General features: G+C 30.0%; 1 protein-coding gene across 5 annotated transcripts in view; it reads left to right on the plus strand.

Moving 5' to 3' along the window:
* Positions 1-16966, plus strand: part of LOC107448306 (homeobox protein prospero) — a 148521-nt gene extending 131555 nt beyond the window's left edge. For 3 of the 5 annotated variants that reach the window (XM_016063448.2, XM_016063445.3, XM_016063446.3), the window contains 3 exons: positions 217-382; positions 14776-14920; positions 15643-16966. In XM_016063448.2, the coding sequence (XP_015918934.1) occupies positions 217-382; positions 14776-14920; positions 15643-15822 (491 nt within the window). In that variant the 3' untranslated portion in view covers positions 15823-16966. The remainder of the gene's footprint in view (positions 1-216; positions 383-14775; positions 14921-15642) is intronic. The other 2 variants (XM_016063449.3, XM_071182178.1) reach the window with 1 other exon arrangement.
* The last annotated feature ends 244 nt before the right edge of the window (positions 16967-17210 follow it).

Genomic DNA, 17210 nt, shown 5'->3' on the forward strand with positions numbered 1-17210 from the left:
AAGTATTCGAATCGAAACCCAACCCACAACACTTTATTTTTATTATAAAATTTTTAGCCAGCATGCGACTGTTGCTTTAGTATGAGACCCTGAATGTGTGTGCTTTTTCGTATGCTTGCTTCTTTGATCTCAGTGAAATTTATCATGTATTATGTGTAATAACCCGGGTTGTCGGGTGTTACAATATTTTGTCTATCTTTTTATGCTCCTTAACAGCATCGATGCACACGAGTACCTTGACGCCAATGCACCTAAGAAAGGCGAAGTTGATGTTCTTTTTTGCCCGATACCCAAGCTCCGCCGTCCTCAAGATGTACTTTCCCGACATCAAATTCAACAAGAACAACACAGCACAGCTCGTCAAGTGGTTCTCAAACTTCAGGTAAGTGCATTCCATATTCAATTTTAATGGTTCATTAATTTGGTTTCTAAACCATTTTATACGATTTTAACCTTTTTCACTGCTTTGAATTGCCGTGTCTATATTTTTAAACGCTTCAAGTGATTCATATTATTGAACACATTATTTGTAAACATAAAACGTTGCAACGTGGAAAAGTACGAATGAAGTAACTGAAATGGAGATACATAGTAGGCCTATTTCTGCACCTTTATTTGTGTTAACTTGCATCTTTATTCACGTTGTTTTGTTCTATTCATACGTCGCTTAAAGTATACCATATCGTCGTTTGGATATTATATTTTATTTATTTGTTTATAAGCATTCAAGGTAAAATTTAACTTTACGAAAAGACTGGTTACTGAAAAACGTACAAATTTTAATACCTTTCGAAAATATACAACTCAAACCATAATTAGGAGCAGTTTTTTTTTATTTTATCAAAACTGACAAATCAAAATGAACTTAAATTAGTTTATATTGAAGCCATATGAGTCCAAAAATAATTTTAAATTTAAATAAAACTGTATTTTTGGCAATGAAAATTATCTTAAAAATTGTAATAAAATATTATTTATTAGTAATGGCTGAGTTCAGAAGAATTTATGCAAAATATATACCCTGACGGCCGATGTTTTTTAATTATAATTTATTTATTTATAAATTTTTTCCTCTATAATTTATGAAAATAGATCAGTTGATTTTCGAACCAAGTTTGTCAATTGGATTTTAATTGCAAATTACTTTTTACATTTGTAATTTTTTCTTACGAATAACCAAAGAAAATTCTCTAACTAACGTATAAAAAATTTATTTATTTCTGTTTTTCAAAGATATTATTTTCGAGTTTTTGTGTTTAAGTCCGTGAAATCAATAGTGACATTATATTTTATGAAATTTTATTGTAAGAATGCTTCATGAAAATTTAACGCGTATGGTAACATTTTTTAATCATTTTTGACCTAATTTATAAGCGTTAAGGAAACTTTACGTGTATTGAGTTTTACATATTCCACGTTACAATCTGCCATCTCAATTTTGCCCTTTTATTTATTGTTACAATTACGACTTAATGTTTCAAGCCAAACATTTATTTCAAAAGCAAAATTATAATAATAAAACTACTTTACTTCTTAAATTTGTGTCCTATTCGTTTGTTAAACAAAAGTAAGAAGAAAAAAAAATTTGTTAATTGTATAGAAAATGTGACAAAATTTTGATTATTTCATTTCTCAATACTTTTTTTTTTTTTTTTACAAACATTTAAAGTAAGCTCTATAAATTTTTTTTAACAAATTTAAAATTAATTATAAATATGTGATGTTATGAAAGATTAAATTTGTTTTTAAAACTATTGTAACATAACTTTCAAAACAGTTTTTTTAGAAATTTTTGTCAATCGCACATTCGTATAATTAAGGTTTTGAGAAATGAGGTATTTTGCTGGAAAAATATTTTTAATTTTTTCTCCATTTGCTAACCAGAATATCTTTTTTTTTAATTAAAAAATTTGTGGATTGATTGATATCTATTAAAGGAATCTCATCACTTGATGTAATTTTGATCTTTTCAGTTCGACATTCCATTGATTGTTGATTTAAACCCCCATTATCTGTTTCTTTTTAAAATACTTATCAGTATAGGAAAAATGCAATTTGACACTAAAGTAATATTATCGGGCTATCAGTCATATGTTAGCATTGTTCGTTTAAATTGTGTTAAAGTGAAACTTTTAAAACACAACTATAGATAACTTAGGATTTAAATGATTAAACTTCCAAGAAATGGTTGCGGCATAAAAATAAAAAAATAAGTTGAATAATAATTTTTTTTAATACATACTTTAGAAATTGTATTTTCTAAATTTTTTACAGTAAAAGTCAAAAACAATTTCAATAAAACGTTGAATTAAATGCTAAATAGGATAAGAACAAATGCAACTTGAAACTAAAATAATATTATCTAGCCATCATCAGTCAAATGTTAATCATTTTTCATTTAAACTTCGTTAAACTGAAATTTACACAACTATAGATAATTTAAGATTTAAATGATTTAACTTACAAGAAAAGGTTGCCGCTTAAGAATAAAAAATAAGAGTTGTATAATATTTTTGTTTAAATTAAAAAAAATATTAAATACGTACTTTAATAATTTAAAAATTTTCCTGATTTTTACTATAAAAGTAAGAAAAGAATTATAAAACTTCGACTCATTGATGAAACGTTGAATTTTTTTTTTTTTTTTTTTTTTTTTTTTNTTTTCTTTTCTTTTTTTTTTTTTTTTTTTTTTTAAAGTTTGCATTTGATATTTGAACATTGAAAGTGGTGCCACAAAAATCATTAATTACTTATTCACCAATTCCACTAGATTTTTTTTTTTTTCGTCTAAAGCAAATTTTACCAAAAAAAAAAACTTTTCCCCCGTTTTAGATAATTTAATCAGCTAAGTTTTATTAAAAAGTAATTGAAACACCTAGACTTTTTTTTTTACTATCTTCATTGCAAAGTTTTATCTGGGAATAAAAATGTATTTCGATTGTTTTTCAAGAATAAATAATTTTATGATAATTCATAAATTGCGTAAAATAAAAATATTTCAAACCGCGAAAAATTTTAGTAGAGTATATATTAAATAAAAATTGATGTACTTCTTTTAAAGAAGCGATTACTTAGAGCTGAAGTAATGTAAAATTCAAACATCAGACGATTCATGGATAACAATCGAACTTCATTTACGAAGATCATAAATTGTGTATATTTCATGCATTTCTAATCGAGAGGTAGAGTAGTGTAAAATTCTTACATTGCTAATCGAGAAACCTTTATGAAGAGCATAAAATATGCAGAATTCATATAGTATTTCTGATCGGGAAACAGAGCATAAATCGTGTAAAATTGGATACATTTCTAATCAGGACTTAGGGCACAAAATGTGTAAAATTCTCACATTCCTATTCCTAATCGAGAATCATTTAAGTAGAGCATAAATTGTGCAAAATTGACACATTTTGTCAAACAGTAGTAGCGGAGAACTGTTTTACTATAAAAACAATGAACAAGATCTGCATCTACCTTCATCAATTGCAATTTAAAGGTCATAAAATATGCAGAATTCATATATTTCTGATCGGGAAACAGAACACAAATCGTGTAAAATTTATACATTTCTAATCAGGACTTAGGGCATAATGTGTGTAAAATTTTCACATTCCTAATCGAAAATAATTTAAGTAGAGCATATATTGTGCAAAATTAACACATTTTGTCAAACAGTAGGAGCGTAGAACTGTTTTGCTATAAAAACAATGAACAAGATCTGCATCTACAATCATCAATTGCAATTTTTAATGTCATGAAAAAATTGTCACAAATGTTAATGTCTTTAAAAAAAAAAAAAACGAATGTTAATTACGAAACCTGCCTTATTAAAACATCAGAAATAAGATCAACACAACGAAGTGTGACGCTCCCTTTGTTTCGAAAATTGAAAGAATTGCAGAACACCATTCGAATCTCCGGCGGAACCCTGCAAGTAACGATTAAAAACCGCCTGGAAATGAGATCTGGTGTGGGTGGGAACAAAGAACAGGCCCAAGTTTCGCGGCCGGATGCCTTTTCTGTTTCAGCCTCCAGACCGTGACCATAACCTGCAGATGTTCTGCTTCTGCAAGAACCTACCAATAACATTTTTTTTTCATCGGTCTCAACTCATTAAGAGAATATCCGTAGGAAAAGGAACTAAGCTGTGTGAATAGGAATAGATTCTATTGAACCAAAGCATCATTGTTCTTTTTTTTCGCCATTTTGTTTTTTTTTGGACTGCTTTGCTTGATTCTTTTAATGTGGCCAGAAGGAAGATCATCTATTGGCTGGCTGTTTCTGGATGGGCACCTCCTTCTCCATTCTTTCCTCGAATGGCATGCCTTCTTTTTATTTCTTTCTCTCAGAACAGAGAGAAAAGAAGAAGATCTCATCCGGAACGGAGGCTCTTATTGGAGAAGAGCCGCAGCTTCCTTGGGACGGAGAGCCTATCCTTGAAGAAGAGCGCCACCTCCGTCTGAGAAGTCCGGGGAAAAAATACACCCCCCTTCTCGTCGGAGGAAAGATAAATTCTCTCTGGAATTATTTGTCGAGAAATTGTTCCTAATTACTTAATTTTTTTTTCTTCGAACAGCAATGCGTTTAAAATTCTTTTTGAACGCTGTTAATGTACGACAAAAAGGAATAGAAGAAGATCATTAGTTTTGCCCCGAGAGATTTCTTTAAAAAAAAAAGTTCGTAAATTTCCCAAATTCGTTTCGAAATTTGAGTTAAAAATCGCTGACTTTGTAAATGTTTCTTAACGTTTTAATAAACATTGAATTCTCATTGAAAGCATTAGTTAAACAAAAACTGTCTTGTTCAAAATACGTAATTAGAATAAAAGTTATGATAGACTAAATACTTAAATGATATATAGATTAATACATCGATGATTCATATTGATAGATTTTTTACGATGCAAAATTATGTTAAACTGGGTGCAAAATTTATAAAACTCATTAAATGTTTAATTAAGATTTAAAAAAACTTGATGAAAGAAACTAAGAAAAATGAGATATCGATGTCTTGATTAAGATAGAAAGTTGTATAATAAACTAAATACAAAAATTATGATGCCTACTGATGGTTGAATGAAGATAAAAAGTTTTATAAACTAAATGCAAATATGATGATACCTACTGATGGTTGAATAAAAATTAAAAACTCTATGAACTCAATACAAAAAACGATACCTATCGATGGTAGGATGAAGATAAAAAAAAAACTTAATGAACTAAATACAAAAATGATGATACTTACTGATGATTGGATAAATTAGACAAATTAATTGATAAATTTATCGTAATACATTTTTTAATTGTATTTAAAATTTAATTGACATGTAAATATATAAATAAACAATAATTGATTTATTTTTGCAAGACTTTGGCATAAGATTATTTGAAAAATATAGAAAAATTTAATTTTTAATTCCTAAGCGCTTATAATGCAGAAACTTATCATTATACAACAAGGAAATGGATCAAGGATTTACATATTGATTATTTAATTTTAATTAAATGCGTTTATTTTCATACGTGAAAGTTTTTATTATTCTTTTTATTTTCTTGTGCCGAAACATTATTAAAGGATATTTTATTTATATTTTTAATTCGTTAAATTTAATTTGAAATAAGATAGTTAGGATAAGCAATTAGATTGTATCGATAAAAATAATTTAATGTCTATGAATTTGAGATAAACAGTCTCGTGAAGCTCTTACTATCATTAATTATCTTACATAAAGGATTTAATAATAAGTTTGTTTTAATATATGTTGTGGTCTCCATTTGGATCAATAAAAGTCATAAATAAAATATAAAAATAAATGCAATGATTTTCCAATAAATATCTTATTAAAGATATAATAAATAAACATTACAATTTTATTAAAATACACTATAACTATTGAAACAAATGGACGGAAAATATCAGAATTAAAATTAATAAATAAAAAGTATATGAAAGTGATAACTAAATACGTAAAATAATAATAACAAAAATCTAAAGCCGTTTCATAAAATCGTCTGCGTTTTCTCAAAATTACAAAATAAAATATTTGGAATTATTTATTTTGATTTCTCCTTGTTAAATCAAATTTAGAGAATAATCACGTGTTTTATCACTGAAACAAAATGCTTCGAATTTTTTGAAATTGTTAGTTTTCGAGTTGTATTTAAAAGATAAACACAAGATAGTTTTGTAAAAGTTATTCGCACTTTTAGATTGGACAACTACTTTTTTGAGGCGTTAGTTTCATTTATTTGTTTTTAATAGTTTGAATTAGCTTTCCTTTGTTGGAGTTTAACTTTTATCGTTCAATTCAATGGCTTTAAAATCGCAATCAATCACTTAAATGCTTACGAATTCGTGTGAGGATTCAATCAGTATTCAATCATCAGTATTCAATCAGTATTCATCATTCAATCAGTATTAAGGCAATATTTACAACTTTTTTTTTTTCCTTAAAAAGTATGAATAACTTTTACAAAATTATGTTCTAAATGCAGCTCGAACTGTAACAATTTCAAAACTGGTGAAGCATTTTGCTGCAGGGATTTTCCGTGACTGTTTTCTAAACTTGATTTAGCAACGAGGAAAAAAAATTAATAGAATTGTTTTACGATTTTTTTTCTTCTTCCAAATCTTAATTTATTATTAATTTTTTTTAAATCAAATACTGAAGTTTGTGCTTAGTTATTTTATTCACCACAAAACAAGTATAATTTTGTCAAACACTATTCGTAACTAATTCAAACATAAATATTATGCAAATTAATAATAATAATACCAATAATTTATTTAATCTTTCGGAATTTTCGGTTTCTATTAAATAATTTCCAGTAAAATGCATATATATATATAGAAATGATATTTTTTAGTGTTAGCTTGATAAAACTCGATTTATTTTCGAAAATAAATCGATTACAGGGATAAAATCTTTGGCTAAGAGCATTAAATTAACAACTATGTTTTTTTCTCCCGAAATCTTTCGCGAATAAGCTTAAATTTTGATAACTATAATTTCTGCGAAATCTTCCGCTAAGACACGCAAAATTTAGTAAAATTTTTTGTTGTTGCAAAAACTTTTGCCACAAGAAGCTTAAAAACATTACAACTATGTTTTTGTAAAAGTGTTGTTCCACTACCATTTTTTTTTCCTAAGTGGTTTTTAAACATCAGTCAAATTTGTCAGTCTTTTGAAAGTCTTTATTGTCACTTCTCATACCCGTGTTTGAATTTTTAATCCATCGTGTTGGTCAAAATCATTTAAATCAGATTTATCAAATTACGAATCAAATATTAAAAGCATACATTTTCCTCAAACTGCGTAAAAGTTGGCTATACTATAATACGCTTAGAGCTGCGGAAGTTATAAAGCGAAACTTTTTAGTCTTAATATCCATACAACAAAAATTATCAAATGCGCATTTTTTTTTTCCTTCTTCTTTTTCTTTCGCAGAAGGAGCATAAAAGATATCCACAGCGAAATTCGCTTATGCAGCGCATACAAACAGAGCGAGGTGTAATTAACACCTTTCGCCAGCTAATTAAGATGCTCGTTTTTCTAAACAGCGATAGCAAACAAACGTTCTAAATAGGAAACAAAAAAGCCATTCAAAAATTTTAAATGCTTCTCTTGTTTACGGCAGTACTCATAAACATCCCCAACATCCCGGTTATCTTTTTCCTTTTCTTCGCGCGATTAGCATCCCTGGAAGGGAAGAGATCGTTTTCTTTTAACGGGGGTGGTCGTCTGCTTCCGATTTGATTCATATTCGCCTCCGTAGACGCTATAAATTCCACCCCGACTATCTTATTTATTAAAGGGAGGGTGCGAGGAGTAATTATCGTCCCGATAAAAGAGCGAAAGTTAAAATCAGATAAGACGGGAAGGAGGGCTAAATATGCCTCAGGAGATGCTGTTAATTACGAAGTTAACACTAATTAAGTCGTTTTCCCGCTCACCTCTTCTGTATTACTCTTACCTCCTACAAATACGTCATCTTTGGCTCATTTTTCTTTTTCTTAAATTCAAAAACTGTGTTTTATCAGCCCACTTTCATTACAATCGTCATGAAATGATGCAAACATAGGTAAATTTTAAAGTTGGAAATTGAATAACTTAGTGCAGCTGTTCGGTGTTCCGCGGAACCTTAGAGTTCCGTGGAAGAGTAACCAGTGAGGATTTTTTTTTAAACCCCTGATTATATTTAGGTTTAACCAATAATTTATTTAATCTTTTTGAATTTTCGGTTTTTATGAAATAATTTCTAGTAAAATGCATATAAATTGAAATGGTATTTTTTTAAAGAAAATATAATAATTCTAATAACAATATATTACACAAATTAAGAAAGGAACATACATTCATAAAGTATTGCATTAGTGTTTCCTAACACTTTTTTTTTCATAATAAACAAAATAACTTAATTCTTTAATTAAGAAATGTATTTCTCTAATAACCATTTTAAACGTTTATAGTTGTTCTTTTTAGTTTTTATTCGAAGTAAACCATAAGACTTTTTATTTTTATTCATTTTCAGCTTATGTATATGGATAAAAAAATCAAATTCATAAGTTATCTAGATGGAACAAACATAAAGACTGCAAATTAATTGTCGGACATAAAACCTAAAATAAAATTATTAATAATAAAACAATGAAAAATCTTCATTCCTCTATAATTATTTTAAACATAAAGTAGTCTTTTTTTGGTTGTTCGCAACTGCATTAATAAACCTTTTTTTATAAAGCCAGGTTTAAGCCAAAAGTAGATTGATTATTTAGTGTTCCGTAGGGGCAAGAAATTTGGAACTGCTGTCTTAGTGTCAAAAAGCGCCAAGGGACACTTGGAAGAAAAAAAAGCACACAAAATTTTGGATTTAGGAATATGTTATGGTCAGTTATATGTGCGTACAGAGTGTTCCGTAAAGAACGCTCTTAATATAAATTCCCAAGGTCCTTTATTAATATCTTGATTTATATTAAACTGAGCTGAAAAAAATTCGCCTTCGAAATTTGTCAAATTACAGTTGAAGAAGGCGGGTGTGCGCAGCATCAAAACCTGTCAGATATCGAAAGGAATGACAATTGTTGACGAATGACAGAAGTTGAATGACAATTAATAGAAATACCTACAAGTTTCAACCAGTAATCCACCAGCTTTTAATGTTTGTACTAACGCCCGCCTGGACTGCGATTTTGTTAGATTTTGATTGCGTGCTGGGTTTTTTCATTCGGTGAAATATTATAAAACCTCAAAGTTTTTTGTTTTCTTTTCTGATAAATATTCTAAAAATATAAATTAATGGGTGGTTGTTACGGAACACCGAACTGAACTTTAAATTTTATGTCGGATTTTTAAATAAAACTGCTTTAAACGGGTACGTAAACAACTTCCAGCTGTTGGGAACTATTCTAAAATCACTTTTATGGAAAAATATTTGTAATTTTATTATTATTATTTTTTCAATCTTATTATTCAATATTTTTCTAAAAGTATATTTTGCGGCTATTCGGTATCTTTTTAACTTAGATTACTATTCTTTTGTTCTGCTTATTATTTTATGCGATTTTGATTAATCACAATTGCACCCTCCTTATAAGATATCAGAAATGATTATTAGCAGAATGGTTTAAGAATTTCAGTGATAGTTGTAACTTCAATCACATGATTCTTAAGTTAGAAGTCCATTGTCTCCTCATTGTTTTTTCTTAATATATTTATCACGTAAAGAATAGACGTCTTAAAAAAAAGAGCTACATAATCGTTCGTCGCCATCTGTTATCGATAATCGTTTGCGTTATTGGAAAAAGAACTTTTTAAAACATCGTTTGATAAGTAATAAAACTACGTAATTCCACGCGTTTCTTCGTATAAACACTTTTGTCCAATCAACGACTGTTTCTTTTAATGGATTTATCACTTCATGTACCGCATTTAGTTTCTGTTGAAATTTTAGTTCTTCACTTCACTACATTAAACTTTCTGTTAAAATGTTCAGATTTATTTCAACCCGGAAGTCAAGAGAACTAACTCATTTTAGAATAATGTCCATAAATTGTAAAATTTTTTTTTTTTTAAAAAAAAAAGTGTAAATTGCAAAAATTATTATTACTAAAGTTGCAAAAAGTTCAATTAAATTTCGATTGCAAAGTATCGACCGATTATTTGCAACCGATTGCAACTAATCGATATCGACAGACAAATTTATTAACTTTGGTGTCGTAAATGCATAACTGGTTGACTCAAAATCTCATCGTGTCACTTTAATTAAACATTCAGTTAAGCTTCAGTTATTTTTAAATTCACTAACTTAAATCTCAAAAGTACGGCAAATTTTTGCGTTTGCTATTTATTTTGTATTATAATTCATGCATTCTTAAATTTCTTATTAAATTCTTATACCACTATCGCCATTTAAATATTGCGTTACCTCTGCCCGAAATTCAAATAATTCAGAGTGGTTCATAACTCAAATAAGTTTTCATAATTTTAATCAAAAATAAGATATACAATTTATATTATGCAACCTTATCTTTACACCACTAAAATACTGAATTACTTTTTAATTAAAATGTAAATTATTTTGATTTGTTATCACAATTTACGTCAAAGGTATGTTCCCCGATTTATACGTGATAACAAATCAAAATGTGAGAAATTCTGATATGATCGCATCATTCGAATACTCTAAAATAACTTACCCCAAACCGCCAAATATGTTATAATTTTTATGTTTATTTATTTTGTAAAATAAATTCTAGTTTTCTCACTTTAACAAAATATTGCGCTATTTCAAACAAATATGTGAATAGTTCGGAGTTTTTCGCAGCATTAAAATATTGCATTGGTTTATAAATCGTCAGAGATGTGACAATATTCCGCGATTTTGTATAATAAATTCTTGTTTTTGGCATCACAAAAATCTTAATTTAAATAGAAATACGAATAACAATAAGTTGCTGGTAGTATTCAAATGAAATATGATTTTTTAAAAAAACTACTAAACACGTAAACGACGTGCTAATGTTTTAAATTTATTCATTTCACATTATAAATCCGTATTTTTCTCACCACAAACATATCGCATTATTTCTAATAAAAACCTGAATTAAACGGAGTTGTTCGCAAACTACTGTCAACATACGAATTGAAGATAGAATCTACTATCTGAATCGTGTTCTATTAAATATCTTATCAGATCTCCTTTTAAAGGGCAGTTGAGAAGGATTAGTAGATATATCCAAATTTATAATGCCGCGAATGTGTATTGAAATCTGACATACATGGAGTCTCGCCTTTGATGCGACAAACTCGAAGATGGTGGCCGAAATATTTAATTCAAGATCGAATAACGGCATTAATGCCTCTTGCGGACATTGCCGAAAAGGCCCCGACATTGGTCAAGTGCTCCAAAAGAGATCGGTTGCAACTCTTTTCGCCGATCAAAGGAACGCCAGTGGCCATTGTATTATGGGAAAGGGTTCGCCCACCCATGAATACCCCAACTACAAGCCCAAGCCATCTGACGATGAAACTGATGAATTCGGAACTGATGACTTCTAGAATTCTCTTTGGGGAGGTGTTCTTGGGGATGTGCTGAAAGGAAGAGGCAGACGTTAATGCATCTTTTGAAAGAGTTGTTTCCCCAAACTGCCCCCGAGTCTTAAGGGATGGTCGTCCAACAATAACTCCAAACCCTTACAAGATGACAAAGTCCAGCAGCAGTAGGTTTCCGGTTAAAATAATGAAAACCCATTTCCAGCTTCGATGAAACAATGACCGAAGATCGTAGCATCGCCGCCATTATTAACTTGTTTTCTTAATTGTAAAGACATCTCGCAGGAAGACATCCCCATCCTATGTCTACTAAACAAGCCACTGGAGAATATTATAGCATTTAAATTGAGCTTTAATTATTTTATCTCGCATGATATCAAAACTATCGTCTGATTTTGCTAAACCGTATGGAGCTATAAGCACAGGTGGTGCTAGAAGTTAATTTTTGTAAAAGGACTTCCGGGTTGCTACTTCCGATTAATTTTTGCACTTAGGATTGCAAAATATTTTACTGTTGTACTGCTTACAATATGACTTGTGTTATTTATCATTTCATTTTTAAATCCCTTCAACTTTAACTGATGGCATTAAAAGCTAAAGATAACACTCAAAACTTGGCAATCTTTACACTTTATTTATGTCTTGATATTTATCTCCTGAAATCAATTTATGGCTCTTAACTGTTTAGAATTCGAAAATTACAGAAATATCCTATGGACTAAGTGCACATTTAAATACAAATCTCAATAATAAATCTTTCTAGAATATCAAACCTGTTCACATATCCTCTTGTAAATATATCATAGCCGAAGGGATACACCGGAAGTTTTCAAAATTCCAGTTTCAGAATATTGTCATTGTTTGTGCTCAGATCTCTTTAAAAAACGCAACTTAACTTAAAATATGTAGTTCTGTCATAACTTGAAACGACGTCTACACTGTAACATATTTAGGCCTACCCCTCGAAAACTGTAAGATTAATCACAAAATTCCAATCATTAGACCAAACATTATTCATGATTAATTTTTTTTCCCAACCAAACAATATAAATAAAATTTATTTAAGCTAACAAAATACCAGTCAACGTATTTTTATTTCAAGAGGAACTTTCAGTTCACCTTTGCTACATTATATAAAATATTTATTAACAGGCATTTTATTTGTTTCGATTTGACAAGAAATTTTTATTTTTCAGGACTATATATAAATTCAGTATTAGTCTTTATAAAATACCAAAGATAAAAACGCTAATTTCCAAGTTTTAATTTTTCTTATTTATACTAGTTATTTTTCTGTACCATTAGATTGTAGTCAGAAAATTGCTATTTGAATTGCGTTAGTTGCAGGTCCACTTCCCAATTTAATCAGATTTGTTTGTCTAATTGCTATCCTTTCAGCCAATAAATAGCGGCCCCCTTGCCTCGGCAGAATCTGCTAAAAATCTTTAATTCCGCGACTAACGTCATTAAGTTCAATTCCAGAATCTTGCACTTGAAAGCGAGACGGTGTCTTTCCGAAAACTTTGTTAAAACTGGAGCTCGTTCGTAATCGACGTCTTTATCTTTAACTCAATTTTCCTTTTCATCAAAAAGAAGTTCCCACACTGTCTAGACGAAAAGATTCCGTCTTTTCTTTTCTTCCCATATTACTTTCAGACACATCGATTTCATTTTGCAAATGAAATCGACGTGATTCAATGAAAAAGATCACTCTTAAAAAGTACCTGCACACCCACGCAGAATGGTACCGGTGTCTGGTGCACCCCACTCTAAGTGAGTTGGTGCCTTTCAGTAAGGCGATGTCCAATTAGAGGGCGAAAAGTCTCTTTGAAAACGGTCGTACTTTGGGAAAACCTTTGACATCGTCAAGGGACACTAATTACTTGGCGAATTTCTCGCAGCCAAGTTCGTCTTAAACGAATTCGGTCTAACGAAGTTTTAACTCTCTTTTCTCTCCATTTAGAATCCTGGTGTGAATTATCTGCGTCTTAATTCGATTGTGACTCGCAACGGGAGGAAATCAGATTTCGTGCGAAAGGGTTCTTGGCAGTTGCAGTTAAGGTGTTAAATTGGAGGGCTGTGCGGCATGAAAAGGGGTGCTCTCAACGCGGAGAAAGGCTGACGATGTGATTTTAAAATAAGACTGCCAGCTTTCTAATAGCATATTCTTCACCACGGTTCTTCAATGCAGTTTTCTAGTATCGAATGCCGAATATTCTTCCAACTCCAGAACACAGACAGCCATGATAACATATATTTTGGAGCCGATATATATATACATATATATTTTTTAAAATTTTCTTAAGAATTTGTTTATATTTAAAATATTTTTTTAGGGTCGACGAATTTATTAGGAGAAATAGTGTCAGAAGACGAAAAAAACAATTTGACCATAAGAAACTTTACTCCGCGTAAACATTGATTCTAATGGGCAATGACAGGGTTGCCACTCCACAGGGAAAACCTGGAAAATACAGGGAATTTTGTTTCTTATTTTTGTCTTTTAAAAAATGGTGACCACTCAAAGCGTAATCTATGGGATGTTTAACCATAATATTTCAGCTATACTAAACTATTTCATTTGCCATAGCATTATTTAAGTATGTTCAGCTGTTTTTCCAGCAATTAAAATTAATACAAATAGTTAGCCCAACAATAGCTCACACAAGAGCCTAGTAATTGTTGTTTTCTCTTAATATATTGTGCATAATATGTACAGGGAAAACACAGGGAATTTTTTTTTTTTCAGATTTGAGTGGCAACCCTGAATGATATTAGAAGCCGTTTGAAAGTAAATCAGAAATTAAAGCTTAAATTTCGAGCCTCTTTATGTGTTTTACTAAGATTAAGATATTCTCCAGTATTTAAAATCTAGCACTAGTTATTCTAATAAATTCTTGAATAAACCTTATATCACCTACCCTCAAAACCAAGCTATTAATGGACTTAATTCAACATTTTAAACAATTCTTTGTTTTGAAGTTCAATAAGTTCTATTCCTTGGCGAAAAATCTTCGAAAAATAACCAAAATGGTGTGTAAAGTTGAACTACTTTCCCATCCTGGTTGAGCAGTGTTGTAGTGGTTGACTTGTTCTAGAATATAGATGCCCTTTGAAAAGTGTAGTAATTCAGTACGATTAGGATTTAACACACACCAAAATGTTTAACGCTCTGCAAGCATGTGAATCCAACTGATATTGATGATTTTCTTTTCTCTTTTCAGAGAGTTCTTCTACATCCAAATGGAAAAGTATGCTCGCCAAGCAATGTCCGAAGGAATTAAGGCTGCAGACGACTTGAAAGTGACGGCAGACTCTGAACTCCTACGAGTTCTGAATCTACACTACAATCGAAACAATCATATCGAGGTATGTACAAACGCTTCTTATATTTTGGTTACTTTTGACCGTAACTTAACTGAAACACTCAATGCAAAATAATAATAATAAAATGGTCGATGACGCAACCATAACTATAAAGTATGCATCTAGTAATTCAATTTGATCTGGTTTTCGTATCCAAAAAACTTAATAATTTTTAGTACAAGCAAAATTCCGATTATATAACAAATTTTTTTAGTAACTATTAGACTGTTTTTTTATAATTAAAAAATACCAAAATGCATTGTTGCTTGTAATTAGAGCGTGCAACAGAAGATATATTTAAAAAAATACCAAAATATATTGTTGCTTGTAATTAGAGCGTCTAACAAAAAATATATTAAAAAAATACCAAAATATATTGTTGCTTGTAATTAGAGCGTCCAACAGAAGATAGATTTAAAAAAATACCAAAATATATTGTTGCTTGTAATTAGAGCGTCCATCAAAAATATATATTAAAAAAAATACCAAAATATATTGTTGCTTGTAATTAGAGCGTCCAACAAAAATATATATTAAAAAAATACCAAAATATATTGTTGCTTGTAATTAGAGCGTCCAACAAAAAATATATAAAAGGTGCACCGGTCTTCCATCTGTATCAAAGGGTTAAGATACACAAAAAATTTTTTTACAGTGTAGTAATCAATGTTCTTCACTAATATGGTTTATTTTGCTTGTTGTAACAAAAATTTTTTTTTAAACAGGCACCAGAAAATTTCCGGTATGTTGTAGAGCAGACTCTCCGAGAATTCTACAAGGCTCTAGTCGCTGGAAAGGACGCTGAGCAGTCTTGGAAGAAGTCTATCTACAAGATTATCGCCCGACTGGACGACAACGTACCCGAATACTTCAAATCGCCGAACTTTTTGGACACACTGGAGTGACGGTGGTGGAACTTATGAACCCCCGTGCCTTCTCTGCCCCCGTGTTTTGCCGTCACACCTCTACTTGACTGCCAACAAATGCGAGGATTCACAGACTCATGAAATGCTGCTGCTTACGTTTTCAGAGATTTATGATCAGTTCGGAACAGAAATCAAACCTTTCTGAAGTGTTTGGCCTTGCCAAGAAAGCAAACAAACGTTCACACGCAAGCATAAAAGACGTTTTTACATAGGTTCTTGTGCAACGTCAAAACCGAAGGACGCGCAAGGTTGTATATAAGATATGAATGACGTGAAAAAAAAGACTATAAAAAAAGAAGGAATTCGTGCCCTTCAGAACAAAGTTACTTTTTCTTTTTTAAAAAAAAAAATCTAGAATTGAAATAACTGAAGACAGGAACAAAGTATTATTTTTCAATGCGAACTGGAAAAGGAATTATTTGAAAATTTAGGAATTGGCACTAAAAAGGAGTTCGGTGACAAAAAATTCGTTTTTTGCAATTGTAACAACAATATTGTAAAGGAGATAAGTGTATAGCTTGTGTCATTTAGTTTCGGAGTTTCTCCAAAGATGGAGCTGGTAGTAACTCACAATCTTTTCGACACTTTTTCTTCCTTCCATAAAATTTGGTTTTTGTCACTTAACTCCATTTTTCAATGTAAACTCCTCAACGGATTTAAGATTTATTTAAAATTTTAATTTTGTTACCTCTATTTGAATAGAATCAATCCCATAAAGTCTAATGTAAAACAAAAATATTGTTATTGTCTTAAAAAGTTGTGGAACGTATTTTGAAAAGTTAGAACTATGTTACACATTAAAATACGTATGTATAAAACACTTTTAACGCAGAGTTTTATATATGTGTTAATGAAAAAAAATAAAGGGTTGAATTAATTGTTACGAAAAGAAATAAATAAAATTAACGGGCACTGTTAAAATGATTAAAACTGTTAAAATAATTTGGCTTGTTGAACACCAAGACGATGCAGTTTTAGTAACTTGTGTCGAATTGGACAATATAACTTTTAAATTCATGATTATCTAGTTCATCTTCAATGAAATCTCTGATTTTTTGCTACGTTATTACGAACCAAAACTTTTAAGAACGGAGAGAATAATCTTAAAATGAAATTATAAAAATTGGGAAAAAAATATTTAACATGTTCTAGTTGTTATTTAAAGCTTTGTCACAAACTTCAGTTATTTCAATTTATTGGAATCTGTAACAAAAGGTTTACATGTACAGAATACTGTTTATTCTTTTATTATATTGTCTTTTACAAACTATTATTTAAACAAAACAATTATGTTAATGATCACATTGTGTGATCTAGTCAAAGATTCATACCAAAGTATATTTTTCCTCATTTTAGAAAAAAAAAAT

This window comes from Parasteatoda tepidariorum, chromosome 6 (genome assembly GCF_043381705.1).
Source record: "Parasteatoda tepidariorum isolate YZ-2023 chromosome 6, CAS_Ptep_4.0, whole genome shotgun sequence".
Classification (NCBI taxonomy): Eukaryota; Metazoa; Arthropoda; class Arachnida; order Araneae; family Theridiidae; genus Parasteatoda; species Parasteatoda tepidariorum.